Here is a 15,458-nt window from a genome sequence, read left to right as displayed (position 1 = left end):
GTTTCGTGATGCGCCGTTTCATGTTACGACGTTTCGTGTTACGGTGTTTTGTATTTATGGCATTTTGTACCTACCACTTTGTGTTATATATTTTGTGTGACTGCGTTTTAAGTCACAGCGTCTTATGTTAGGACCTTTCTTGTTACGACATTTTGTGTAACGGCATTTTATGTCATGACGTTTCGTTTTACGACGTTTCGTTTCACAACGTTTTGTTTTACGATGTTTTGTGTTACGATGCTTCGTGTTATGACGCTTCGTGTTATGACGTTTCGTGTTACGACGCTTCATGTTACGACGCTTCATGTTATGACGCTTTGTGTCACAAAGCTTCGTGTTACAGTGCTTTGTTTTACAGTGCTTCGTGTTACGACGCTTCGTGTTACAACGTTTTGTGTTACAACGTTTTGTGTTACGACATATCGTAACGCACTCCAATAAAATTTAAAACAATGTGGATGCAAAATATAGGACGGATAAATACTTGGCGTGCAATTCTATGGAGGTGCGATACGGGAAGAATGCCGATTATGATAACAGTGATGACAGGCTATGGGCGTTCAATCTCCTCCCGAGGTTATTTTGTGTTCCAGCCGATGGACGTCTCATCATTGCCACAATAAAGCCCTTGAGTGAAAGTCACTCGTGTTTTCAAAGTGCGCCGGGAGTGAGATGAAGCGGAATAGGAAATGCTGCTCGGGGAAGTGACAGGAAAATGTGTCTTTTATTTAAAAGGCAGAATAACGTACATCTCCCTCTGCACAGGACATGAATATTTCAGGCCGGGCTTTGCTCACCAAGCGGCGCCACTCTCGCCCACGCACTCACGCGCGCACGCGCACGCCACGTGACGTGCAAGGATCAATGGTGAACTCACAGGTCAAAGCGGAGATTCTGCCGCTCCTCAAAGAAATAATCCAAAATGAACTTGCGGACAAAGTCTGGGTTGAGGGTGTTGTCGATGACCTCCGTCCTGCCAAACTGAAAGGAAATAAGACAGGAAGTCAGTAAATCCTAACAAGCTAATTGTGACAAACTTAAAATGCTAATTGTGACAATGTTAAATTGCTAATTGTGACAATGCTAAATTGCTAATAATGACAGTGCTAATTGTGAATTGGGACAATGCTAAATTGATCATTTTGACAATGTTAAAATGCTAATTGGGATAATGTTAAATTGCAAATTATGACATTGCTAAATTGCGAATCGTGACAATGTTAAATTGCTAATAGGGACAAGGTTAAATTGTGAATTGGGACAATGCTAAATTGATAATTTTGACAATGTTAAAATGCTAATTGTGATATTGTTAAAGTGCTAATTGTGAAAATACTAGCTCGCTAACGATGACAATGCTAAATTTGGAATTGTGACAATGCTAAAATGCTAGTTATGACAATGCTAAATTGGGAATTGTGACAATTTTAAATTGCTAATTGTGACAATGCTAAATTGCTAACAATGACAGTGCTAATTGGGATAATGTTAAATTGCAAATTATGACATTGCTAAATTGGGAATTGTGACAATGTTAAATTGCAAATTGTGACAATGTTAAATTGTAAATAGTGACAAGGTTAAATTGTGAATTGGGACAATACTAAATTGATAATTTTGACAATGTTAAAATGCTAACTGTGATATTGTTAAAGTGCTGATTGTGAAAATACTCATTCGCTAACGATAACAATGCTAAATTTGGAATTATGACAATGTTAAAATGCTAGTTATGACAATGCTGAATTGGGAATTGTGACAATTCTAAATTGCTAATTGTGACAATGCTAAATTGCTAATATTGACAGTGCTAATTGGGATAATGTTAAATTGCAAATTATGACAATGCTAAATTGCTAATAATGACAGTGCTAATTGGGATAATGTTAAATTGCAAATTATGACATTGCTAAATTGCGAACAGTGACAAGGTTAAATTGTGAATTGGGACAATACTAAATTGATCATTTTGACAATGTTAAAATGCTAATTGTGATATTGTTAAAGTGCTAATTGTGAAAATACTAATTCGTTAACGATAACAATCCCAAATTTGGAATTGTGACAATGCTAAAATGCTACTTATGACAATGCTAATATGCGAATTGTGACAATTCTAAATTGCTAATTGTGACAATTCTAAATTGCTAACAGTGAAAATGCTAAATTGCTAATTGTGACAATGTTAAATTACTAATAATGACAATGTTAAATTGCTAATTGTGACAATGTTAAATTGCTAATTGTGACAATGCTAAATTGCTAATAGTGAAAATGTGAAATTGCAAATTATGACATTACTAAATTGCCAATTGTGACAACGTTAAATTGCTAATTGTGACAATGCTAAATTGCTAATAGTGACAGTGTGAAATTGCAAATTATGACATTAGTAAATTGCAAATTGTGACAACGTTAAATTGCTAATTGTGACAATGCTAAATTGCTAACAGTGACAATGTGAAATTGCAAATTATGAAATTACTAAATTGCCAATTGTGACAACGTTAAATTGCCAATTGTGACAATTCTAAATTGTTAATTGGGACAATGCTAAATTGGAAATTTAAGAAGGAGATACAATTTTCTATAGCATGATAATATAAAATGTGATTAATGGTCACGTCAGTGTATTCTAAATGAAGTACAATTAGGCCAGTCCGGCGTGAGAGGTAATAGTGTAAAATCACAGTGTTAGTGAAGTACAATCGCAACAAAATCAAATTAAAAAATGTATCAGTTAACAAAAAATCTGTCCCCTAGGGGGCGCGTGAGAGCAGTAGTTGCTGAGTCTAATGGCGGCATTCAGGTTGTCATTAAAACGCAAGAAAGCAGCTTGTTGTTATTTGGGAGCGGCTCGTCCTCCCTTTCTTCCCGCCAGATGCATTATTTATCTGTTGACAACAAAACGTTTGATCCCCGCGTGGCGACAGTGTGTGAAGGAAACAACAACAAAAGAGTCACAAAGCACATCACCTTCACACACCTTTAATTACATCTCAACAACCAAGCAGGTCACAAACAACAATGGCGGTCCCACCCTCGTCTAATGAAGGTTTCGTGCGTTAAAGCTCGTTAAACCAGAAAAATATTGCAGGCGATACGGGAGGGGGGAGATGCGTGTGTTATCATTTAGTCTTTGCGCCCCCTGGTGGACTCACCTCTCTCCATTCCCTGTTTGCGATCCCCTGGGTGTAAAGCACGCAGACTGTGGAGAAAGACAAAGAACAAAACAACATGAGATTGAACAACAACAATAAAAACAACAGTATCGAATGATATCAGCTCGCATGTAATATGTCTGATACATTTAGCATATAAATGTCCTCCAAAGAGCACACAAGATTGGTCTTTTCTACTGTTTTGGTCAAAAAGGTAAACACGGGCAGATATAGGCTACCAGGAGCTAGCAACTACACAACAGCTAAGCACACAATAGCACACTAGCTAAAAATCGTCCAACAAATTGAAGTGGAAAGCACCGCATTTGTCCATACAAATAATGCGTATCAAATAATTATTGTTGCAAATTACTTACACATGCAAAGTATTAGAAAGTATCCCGTAACAAACGTGTCCGCATCATTCAACTCACTGCGTCGTGAACTCAACCTAATATTTTATATGTGTCGGGCTTCTATATCGGCCATTGTTCCCTGAGTCATTCCATGCTGCAAAATGATGCAAGTATGACCTATGATTTTGGTGATATCTGTCATCGCTCAAGCCCCAATTATCGGTTTGGTATCGGAAGTGAACAGGTCGTATTATTATTCTGCCAACTACAATCTTTGCGAGGACTATAACTAGCCAAATTGCTAATCGTGACAATGTTAAACTGCTAATTGTGACAATGCTAAATTGCAAATAATGACAATGCTAATTGGGAATTGGGACAATGCTAAATTGATAATTTTGACAATGTTAAAATGCTAATTGGGATAATGTTAAATTGCAAATTATGACATTGCTAAATTGCGAATTATGACAATGTTAAATTGGAAATTGTGACAATGTTAAATTGCTAATAGTGACAATACTAAAATTGCTAATTGTGACAATGCTAAATTGCTAATTGTGACAATGCTAAATCGCTAATTGTGACAATGTTAAATTGCTAATTGTTACAATGTTAAATCGCTTATTGTGACCATGCTAAATTGCTAATTGTGACAATGCTAAATCGCTAAATGTGACCATGCTAAATTGCTAATTGTGACAATGTTAAATCGCTATTTGTGACAATCTCAAATCGCTAATTGTGACAATGTTAATTGTGAATTGTGACAATGCTAAATCGCTAATTGTGATAATACTAAATTGATAATTGTGACAATGTTAAATCGCTAATTGTGACAATGTTAAATCGCTAATTGTGACGATGTTACATTGCTAATTGTGACACTGTTACATTGCTAATTGTGACAATGTTGAATCGCTAATTGTGACAATGGTAAATCCCTAATTGTGACAATGTTACATTGCTAATTGTGACAATGTTGAATCGCTAATTGTGACAATGTTAAATCGCTAATTGTAGCAATGTTACATTGTTGATTGTTACATGTTAAATCGCTAACTGTGACAATGCTAAATCACGAATTGTGCCAATCCTAAATCGGTAATTGTGACTATGCTAATTTAATAATTGTGACAATTTTTTTTCAATAACGGTGACATTTGTCAGAAGATAAATTAATTAAAAGGTGACCAGCGCTGATGCAAACAGGTCAGCTGAGAGCATGTTTTTCCGCAAACACACCATCATGGCAGGAAAGTCCCTAATCAAATGTCAGTATGTATATATATATATATATATATATATATACTGTACATATATATACATCCATCCATCATTCCATTTTCTACCGCTTATTCCTACATATATATATATATAGGGAATAATATATATATGTAACAGTCACTGTTCTGCGTTGTGTCTTTTTTCGTGATGAACACACAGGATTCGAGTTGAAGAGGATTTATTTACCAGCTTTTTCATAGGGACAAAAAGAAAAGGGCGTCACATACAGTCCACAGTATCTCTCTCCACAGCTGCAGGAGTCAGTGCTCACTGAAGCTGGTCACACAGGTGCAACGCCAAATCAGCCCCCCGGGAAACAAAAAGGTATGTAATAGAAAACAATAGAGCGGAACCTATTTACAATGACAGACACTTTTGGGGAAGTTCACAACAGAAAATGATGTGAATAAATTACCAAAAATTAAAAATAAAATAAAAATAAAAATTAGCTCGGCTACACACACATATATATATATATATATATATATATATATATATATATATATATATACACTGTATATACAGTCAAGAAAATAAGTATTTGAACACCTTGCTATTTGGCAAGTTCTCCCACTTAGAAATCATGGAGGGGTCTGAAATGTTCACGGTAGGTGCATGTCCACTGTATGACAGAGAACCTAAAAAGAAAAAATCCAGAAATCACAATCTAAGATTCTTTTAACAATGTATTTGTGTGATAAAGCTGAAAATAAGCATTTGAACACCAACATTAATATTTGGTAGCGTAGCCTTTGTTTGCAATTACAGAGGTCAAACGTTTCCTGTAGTTCTTCACCAGGTTAGCACAAACTGCAGGAGGGATTTTAGCCCACTTCTCCACACAGATCTTCTCTATATCAGTCAGGTTTCTGGGCTGTCGCTGAGTAACACAGACTTTCAGCTCCCTCCAAAGATTTTCAATTGGATTTAGGTCTGGAGACTGGCTAGGCCACTCCAGAACCTTGATATGGTTCTTACGAAGCCACTTCTTGGTTTTCCTGGCTGTGTGCTTTGAGTCATTGTCATGATGGAAGATCCAGCCACGACTCATCTTCAATGATCTGACTGAAGGAAGGAGGTTTTTGGACAAAATCTCACAATACATACCTGCTTCATCCTCTCCTTAATACAGTAAAGACGTCCTGTCCCATGAGCAGAAAAAACACCCCCAAAGCATGATGCTACCACCCCCATGCTTCACAGTAGGGATGGTGTTCTTGGGATGGTAAGATCATTCTTCTTCCTCCAAACACGCATAGTGGAATTCTGACCAAAAATGTCAGTTTTGGTCTCATCTGTCCACAAAACTTTCTCCCATGACTCCTCTGGATTATCCAAATGGTCATTGGCAAACTTAAGACGGGCCTTAACGTGTGCTGGTTTAAGCAGGGGAACCTTCCGTGCCATTCATGATTTCAACCATGACGTCTTAGTGTATTTATTACCAACAGTGACCATGGAAACAGTGGTCCCAACTCTTTTCAGGTCGTTGACCAAGTCCTGCCGTGTAGTCCTGGTTTGATTCCTCACCTTTCTTAGCATTATTGAGACCCCATGAGGTGATATCTTGCATGGGGCTCCACTTCGATGAGATTGACCGTCATGTTTAGCTTCTTCCATTTTCTAATGAACGCTCCAACAGTGGACCTTTTTTCACCAAGCCGCTTGGCAATTTCTCTGTAGCGCTTTCCATCCTTGTGGAGTTGTATAGTTTTGTCTCTGGTGTCTTTGGACAGCTTTTTGCTCTTAGCCATGCTGAATGTTTGGGTCTTACTGATTGTATGGGGTGGACAGGTGTCTTTATGCAGCTAACGACCTCACACAGGTGCATCTGATTCAGGATAATACAGTGGAGTGAAGGACTTTTAAAGGCGCACTAACAGGTCTTTGAGGGTCAGAATTCTAGCTGATAGACAGGTGTTCAAATACTTATTTTCAGCTGTATCACACAAATAAATTATTAAAAAATCATACATTGTGATTTCTGGATTTTTCTTTTTAGGTTATCTCTCATACAGTGGACATGCACCTACCGTGAAAATTTCAGATCCCTCCATGATTTTTAAGTGGGAGATCTTGCAAAATAGCAGGGTGTTCAAATACTTATTTTCTTGACTGTATATATATATATATATATATATATATATGTATATATATATATATATATATACATATATATATATATATGTATGTATATATATTAGGGGTGTGGGAAAAAATAGATTCGAATACGTTGTGCGATTCAGAATCGATTCTCTTTTTTAAAAAATTTATTTTTTAATTTTTTTTTTAATCAATCCAACAAAACAATACACAGCAATATCATAACAATGCAATCCAATTCCAAAACCAAACCTGACCAAGCAACACTCAGAACTGCAATAAACCATCAATCAATCAATCAATCAATGTTTATTTATATAGCCCCAAATCACAAATGTCTCAAAGGACTGCACAAATCATTACGACTACAACATCCTCGGAAGAACCCACAAAAGGGCAAGGAAAACTCACACCCAGTGGGCAGGGAGAATTCACATTCAGTGGGACGCCAGCGACAATGCTGACTATGAGAAACCTTGGAGAGGACCTCAGATGTGGGCAACCCCCCCCCTCTAGGGGACCGAAAGCAATGGATGTCGAGCGGGTCCAACATGATACTGTGAAAGTTCAATCCATAGTGGCTCCAAGACAGCAGCGAGAGTCCCGTCCACAGGAAACCATCTGAAGCGGATCAGCAGCGTAGAGATGTCCCCAACCGATACAGGCGAGCGGTCCATCCTGGGTCCCGACGAGCGGTCCATCCTGGGTCTCGACTCTGGACAGTCAGTACTTCATCCATGGTCATCGGACCGGACCCCCTCCACAAGGGAGGGGGGGACATAGGAGAAAGAAAAGAAGCGGCAGATCAACTGGTCTAAAAAGGAGGTCTATTTAAAGGCTAGAGTATACAAATGAGTTTTAAGATGAGACTTAAATGCTTCTACTGAGGTAGCATCTCGAACTGTTACCGGGAGGGCATTCCAGAGTACTGGAGCCCGAACGGAAAACGCTCTATAGCCCGCAGACTTTTTTTGAGCTCTAGGAATCACTAATAAGCCGGAGTCTTTTGAACGCAGATTTCTTGCCGGGACATACGGTACAATACAATCGGCAAGATAGGCTGGAGCTAGACCGTGTAGTATTTTATACGTAAGTAATAAAACCTTAAAGTCACATCTTAAGTGCACAGGAAGCCAGTGCAGGTGAGCCAGTACAGGCGTAATATGATCAAACTTTCTTGTTCTTGTCAAAAGTCTAGCAGCCGCATTTTGTACCAACTGTAATCTTTTAATGCTAGACATGGGGAGACCCGAAAATAATACGTTACAGTAATCGAGACGAGACGTAACAAACGCATGGATAATGATCTCGGCGTCTTTAGTGGACAAAATGGAGCGAATTTTAGCGATATTACGGAGATGAAAGAAGGCCGTTTTAGTAACGCTTTTAATGTGTGACTCAAAGGAGAGAGTTGGGTCGAAGATAATACCCAGATTTTTTACAGAGTCACCTTGTTTTATTATTTGGTTGTCAAATGTTAAAGTTGTATTATTAAATAGAGGTCGGTGTCTAGCAGGACCGATAATCAGCATTTCCGTTTTTTTGGCATTAAGTTGCAAAAAGTTAGCGGACATCCATTGTTTAATTTCATTAAGACACGCTTCCAACTGACTACAGTCCGGCGTGTTGGTCAGCTTTAGGGGCATGTAAAGTTGGGTGTCATCAGCATAACAGTGAAAGCTAATACCGTATTTGCGTATGACGTCACCTAGCGGCAGCATGTAGATGCTGAAGAGTACAGGGCCAAGGACCGAACCCTGGGGAACTCCACACGTTACCTTAACATAGTCCGAGGTCACACTGTTATAGGAGACGCACTGCATCCTATCAGTAAGATAAGAGTTAAACCATGACAGGGCTGAGTCTGACATACCAATTCGTATTTTGATACGCTCTAATAAAATATTATGATCGACGGTATCGAAAGCAGCGCTAAGATCGAGGAGCAGCAACATAGATGACGCATCAGAGTCCATCGTTAGCAATAGATCATTAGTCATTTTTGCGAGGGCTGTCTCAGTCGAGTGATTTGCCCTGAAACCGGATTGAAAGGTTTCACATAGATTGTTAAACGCTAAGTGCTCATTTAGCTGCTCCGCAACAATTTTTTCGAGGATTTTCGAAATAAAGGGAAGGTGAGACACCGGTCGGTAGTTTACCATGAGGTCAGGATCGAGGTTAGGTCTTTTAAGGAGAGGATGAATAACCGCTTTTTTGAATGCAACGGGAACAGTGCCCGAGGAAAGTGATAAGTTTATAATATTTAGCACTGATGGACCTAATAATACAAAAAGCTCCTTGATAAGTTTCCCAGGAAGTGGGTCAAGTAAACATGTTGTTTGTTTTATTCCATTTACACGTTGTAACAATCCTTCTAATGTTATTTCATCAAAACGAGAGAAACTATTTTGGATATTTGCAGTATCCGCCGTATATACAATCGTATCTGTGTTACTATAACCCCGTTGTAGCTGGGACGCATTGTCTTTAATCTCCTTTCTAATAAGTTCAATTTTCTTATTAAAGAACTTCATAAAGTCATCTGCCGAATGGGTGGAGCTACTGGAAGGAGTCCCTTGTTGGGTTAGCGATGCTACAGTACTAAACAAAAATTTTGGATCGTTTTTATTAATGCGGATGAGATTTGAGTAATAATTAGTTTTAGCTAAGGTAAGCATGCGTTTATAAGTTATTAAACTATCACTCCATGCTTGATGGTGCACCTCAAGTTTAGTCGTGCGCCATTTGCGTTCCAGCTTTCTACATAATAATTTCTGAGCTCTAGTTTCTTCAGTAAACCATGGCGTATGCCTTTTTGGAGCCTTTTTTAACTTCAGCGGTGCTATACTATCAATGGTTTCGCGCAGGGCGTTGTTAAAGTTGTTAGTGAGGTTATCAATAGAGCCCACATACTTTGGGAACGGTGCCATTACCGAGGGCAGTAGGTCCGCAAGAGTCGTCGTTGTGGCAGCATTAATGTTGCGGCTGCTATAGCAGTTATTATTCTTATTAGCTTGCCGAACATGAGTCTGAACTTCGAATTTTATAAGGTAATGATCGGACATTACTTTAGTATACGGGAGTATCATAACTTTGGAGACGGTGATACCTCTGACAAGCACTAGGTCTATCGTATTGCCGCTGCGATGCGTCGGTTCATTTATTATTTGTGTAAGACCACAGCTATCAATTATAGTCTGGAGCGCCACGCACGGTGGGTCCAATGGGGTATTCATATGGATATTAAAGTCCCCCATTATAATTATATTATCGGCGTGCGTCACTAGATCAGCAACAAACTCTGAGAATTCACTAATAAAGTCCGAATAGGGCCCTGGGGGGCGGTAGATAACGGCCAGGCACAGAGGCAGAGGTGTGGCAGACTTCATAGAAAGCACCTCAAACGATTTATATTTATTATTTAAGTTAGGACTAAAGTTAAAGTTTTCGTTGTATATTAGTGCGACACCCCCTCCCCTTTTGAGGTGACGGGCAATATGCGCATTCGTATAGTTAGGAGGGGATGCCTCATTTATCGCAAAAAAGTCGTCTGGTTTAAGCCAGGTTTCGCTAAGACCGATGACGGTTAAGGTTGTTGTCTCTAATGACCTCATTGACTAATAACGTTTTGGGAGACAAAGATCTGATGTTTAGAAAGCCCATATTATAGGTAGTGGGCTGTTTTAAGGAGTTGTTGATGAAATTATCCGTCGTAGCAATATTAATAATGTTACGTTTATTATGCGCAGTGTACTTAAAATAATTACGACCATATCTAGGAATTGATATGACGGGAATTTTCAGATTGTCTACTTGGCGCTGCGATAAACTGAACGCATCATAATTTGCCACCTCAGTAGAGCGCATGTCTAACTCTGACGTAGTCATAGACACAGTAGAAAAAACATTTTGTGAGTTGTGTATTATTCTACGAAAATTGCTATGTGTACAGGGATCATCCAGCCTGGCGCTGGCTAGTTTCTAACTTAACTGACTCCATACCCAGGCTAGCAGGCTCTGTAATTGCCTGTGACCGGGCTTGCTCTAGTGCAGTTAGTCAAAATGTGGCTCAATGCGAAGTCTATGTTCCGAGACAAGAGGATAGCGCCTTCCTGGTTAGGGTGAAGGCCGTCTCTCCTCAGCAAGCCAGGTTTTCCCCAGAAAGAGGGCCAATTATCAATAAACGTAAATCCCTGTTGTCTGCAGAAGCTATCCAGCCACCTGTTAAGAGAGACTAATCTGCTATATCTCTCATCATTGCCTCTCCCAGGCAGGGGGCCAGAGACAGTTACTCGATGCCTGGACATCTTTCTGGCGAGATTACAAGCCCTGGCTATGTTTCTCTTTGTAATCTCTGATTGTCTCATCCTAACGTCATTGGAGCCAACGTGTATTACTATATTCGCATAACTAGTGGTGCGGTTAGCCTGCCGTACGTGTTTACTAGACCTGTTGCGAGTTAGCTCCCTAAGATTAGCTTCAATGTCAGGTGCTCTGCCCCCGGGAATACACTTAATTGTGGCTGGTTGCTAAGCTTTATGTTTCGGGTGATGGAGTCCCCTATGACTAAAGTGTGGTGCCCGGTAGACTGGGGTGTAGGACTAGCTAAAGGGCTAAATCTATTATGCGTCTCAACCGGTACACCGTAGCTTGTAGGCCGATTAGGGCTGCTACAAGCTGGGCTAGTTAGCTCGCTACAGCTAACGCTAGCAGATGTGTCCGCAACATCTAAAGTTACGAAATTACACTGCTCTAACTGGCGGACACGGCTCTCTAGCAAAGCCAACCTATCCATGAGTAAAGTGCACGAAGCGCAGGAAGCCAAACAGAGCAATTGAGAGGAGACACAAACACGACACAGAACAAACCAAAAGTAGTGAAACAAAATGAATATTATCATCAACAGCATCAATATTAGTTATAATTTCAACATAGCAGTGATTAAAAATCCCTCATTGACATTATCATTAGACATTTATAAAAAAAAAAAAAAAGAACAATAGTGTCACAGTGGCTTACACTTGCATCGCATCTCATAAGCTTGACAACACACTGTGTCCAATATTTTCATAAAGATAAAATAAGTCATATTTTTGGTTCGTTTAATAGTTAAAAAAAATGTACATTATTGCAATCAGTTGATAAAACATTGCCCTTTACAATTATAAAAGCTTTTTTTTTTTAAATGTACTACTCTGCTTGCATGTCAGCAGACTGGGGTAGATCCCGCTGAAATCCTATGTATTGAATGAATACAGAACCGTTTTGAATCGGAAAAATATAGTTTTTGAATCGAGTATCGAAAATCGAACCGAATCGAAAAAAATCGATATATCGAATCGTGACCCCAAGAATCGAGATTGAATCGAATCGTGGGACACCCAAAGATTTGCAGCCCTAATATATATGTATATATATACATATATATACATACATACGTACATACATACATATATATGTATGTACATATATGTATATATATACATACATACATATATATGGAAGTATATATGTATATATATGCCTACATATGTATATGTATAATATCTATATATATGTATACATATGTATATACATGCATACATACATATATGTGTACATACATACATATATACACATACATACATATATATATATATATACATACACACACACACATATATATATATATATATATATATATATATATATATATATATATATATATATATATATACAAAGGGTGACCAACACTGATGCTGACAGGTCAGCTGAGAGCATGTTTTCCCGCAGAGACACCATCCTGGCAGGAAAGTCCCTGATAAAATGTCAGTCGAGGTTTGCCCGGCAGCGTACGTAATATGTCAGTGGGAGGATGCAGTGAGAATGTGCGCGTAGGTGGCAGGAGAAAAAGGAGGTTAGGGTGCACTGGAATGTCCTCCTTGCTGAGCGAGGGGGCGAGGAGGACGGAGACGTTCGATATTATCGACACGCTGGCATCTACTTCCTGGGGGTGTCTCGCTCTGTCGTGTATTTTTCTCTCAGAGCGAGGCCATCATCCGGCACTAAAATGACATTTCGTTAGCACTCTTGCAGCCTTTACTGTACTCTGCACTTGTCCCACAAACATAATTATCCATTTGTTTGAGATTATTATTTAGTAGGCATGCTAATATGATGCTTACGGTACAGCATGTTATTATGACATTGACAAATACACTAGTTATTACACGCATGACGCAGGGATGTCTAAAGTGCGTTAGCTTTTGAACATTAGCATGCATTTTTGCTAGTTATGCAGGTGTACAGCCCGGCGTCAAATATTTTGCTACTTAAGGAATACGCTATCTTTTTTTTGCACCTAACTTTGTCGGTGTACACCTCAGTCATATTTTTGTACTTGACCCATGCTAACGTTAGCGTGCTAGTTTTTAAAACAACTTTTTCAGGGTACACACTTCAAAGTAGTATATTTTTGGTGATTGACTGGTGTTACAGTTAGGAGTTTAGCAGGCCAAAAATTGGAATTACCAGGAATTTCCTCCCCATTGAAAAAAATTGGGCAATATACAAACCTCACTATAGCCCACATTACTCAACCGATTCAAACCGTTCCAACATCCACTCACCCTCAGTTCCACGCGCACATATTGGCGGTTCCTCGTCAATCACGATTCCTATTGGAATTGCAAATTGTAGTTTTGAATAAATTTGCAAAAAGCTTTAAAAAAAACATATTTACACTGTCCTTATTGGGTATTGTGTGTAGAATTTTGAGGACAAATATGAATATATTCCATTTTGGAATATGGCTGTAAAATAACATGTGGAGAGGCGGAGCCGACGAGCCGACAGCAGGATAGGACGAACAGCGACCCTACCAAAGATGGCGGCCAGGAGGCGGAGCATGCAGCGGAGCAGAGAGGCGGGGCACGCTTGGAGCGACGCAGCAGCCATCAGAGTCAGGTGCGTAAACCACACACCTGCTCTCAATCCCTGCATCTGCTCCTACAGTTTAAAAGGGGAGAAGGAGGAGCGATCATGGCAGAAGACGGAGGAGAAACAGTGACAACAGACGACGACAACAAAGACGACGAGGACGACCAGAGGAGAGATGAGCCCCCGCGGAAGACGCAGCCACCGGCCACCGGCCACCGAAAGGCACGCCGAGACGAACAGGAAGAGAGGTCACGCTAGAAATTGGCGCAACCGACTGGAACCACAACATGTTTACTGAAAAAATAAACGAAGGTCAAACCTGCTACAATGTGTCCTGTATAGATGGTCCATGTTACCCACGCGATGACGGCTGGAGACGTGTCACAAACATTTTGGTAAAAGTGAAGCGCTGCGAATATTTACTGTACTTAGTGTGAAACCTGTTTGTTAAAAGTTCTCAATGTGTTACGTCTTCGGGGGCGCATAGCTGCGTTGGTAGCGTTCCTTCCAAGGCAGAAGAAAAGCAGGAGTAGGTAAGGAGGTAAGATTAAGGTTTTTTCATTAATTAAACACGGGACAAAAATACAAAACTGAGGATACAAGCAAGCGTGGAACTAAAAAAGGGCCAAGAATGTCACCAAAGGTGAAAAACGAGGAATGCTAGTGTGTACAAAAATCACTACAGTGGGGCGGAAAACTATAGCAAACATTGACCCAGCAACTAAATAACACTGCACCTGCGCCACTAAAGCACTTTGTCCAGTTTACATCTGCTGTGACAACTAGAAAACACACAAGCCTCCACTAGGGGGTAGTGTTGCGTACCCAGATGTAAAACATATTTTGCACAATCAGCCTTTTCATACACAGTGGGGCAAAAAAGTATTTAGTCAGCCACCGATTGTGCAAGTTCTCCCACTTAAAATGATGACAGAGGTCTGTAATTTTCATCATAGGTACACTTCAAATGTGAGAGACAGAATGTGAAAAAAAATCCAGAAATTCACATTGTAGGAATTTTAAATAATTTGTTTGTAAATTATGGTGGAAAATAAGTATTTGGTCAACCATTCAAAGCTCTCACAGATGGAAGGAGGTTTTGGCTTAAAATCTCACGATACATGGCGCCATTCATTCTTTCCTTAACACGGATCAATCGTCCTGTCCCCTTAGCAGAAAAACAGCCCCAAAGCATGATGTTTCCACCCCCATGCTTCACAGTAGGTGTGGTGTTCTTGGGTTGCAACACAGTATTCTTCTTCCTCCAAACACGACGAGTTGAGTTTATACCAAAAAGTTATATTTTGGTTTCATCTGACCAAATGACATTCTCTCAATCCTCTGCTGTATCATCCATGTATCCATTTTGGTATAAACTCAACTCGTCGTGTTTGGAGGACATTTTTTACTTACGAACCTTTTTTTTAAATTGAAGAAAATACTTTTTTTTTTACTTGCGGACTTTTTTTTTACTTGCAGAAAATAGTTTTCATGCTTGCGAATAATTTTCTAGTAATTGAAGAAAATAGCTTTTTCACTTGCGAATCGTTTTTTTTGACTTGCAGAAAAAAAAATTTTTTACAAGCAAGTCATTTTTTTTAAGTGAAGAAAAACATTTTTTTTTCTTGCGAAT

General features: G+C 39.3%; 1 protein-coding gene across 1 annotated transcript in view; it reads right to left on the bottom strand.

The window, feature by feature from the left end:
- Window positions 1–15,458, bottom strand: part of LOC133549233 (copine-8-like) — a 161,118-nt gene that overhangs the window by 103,069 nt on the left and 42,591 nt on the right. The window contains exons 3-4 of the mRNA XM_061894450.1: window positions 3,162–3,208; window positions 878–981 (exon numbers count right to left, since the gene is read on the bottom strand). Coding sequence (XP_061750434.1) covers window positions 878–981; window positions 3,162–3,208 — 151 coding nt within the window. The remainder of the gene's footprint in view (window positions 1–877; window positions 982–3,161; window positions 3,209–15,458) is intronic.

The sequence above is a fragment of the Nerophis ophidion genome, linkage group LG03, assembly GCF_033978795.1.
Source record: "Nerophis ophidion isolate RoL-2023_Sa linkage group LG03, RoL_Noph_v1.0, whole genome shotgun sequence".
Classification (NCBI taxonomy): Eukaryota; Metazoa; Chordata; class Actinopteri; order Syngnathiformes; family Syngnathidae; genus Nerophis; species Nerophis ophidion.
The sequence above is the reverse complement of the archived record's forward strand: the minus strand, read 5'-3'. Positions and strand labels throughout refer to the sequence as shown.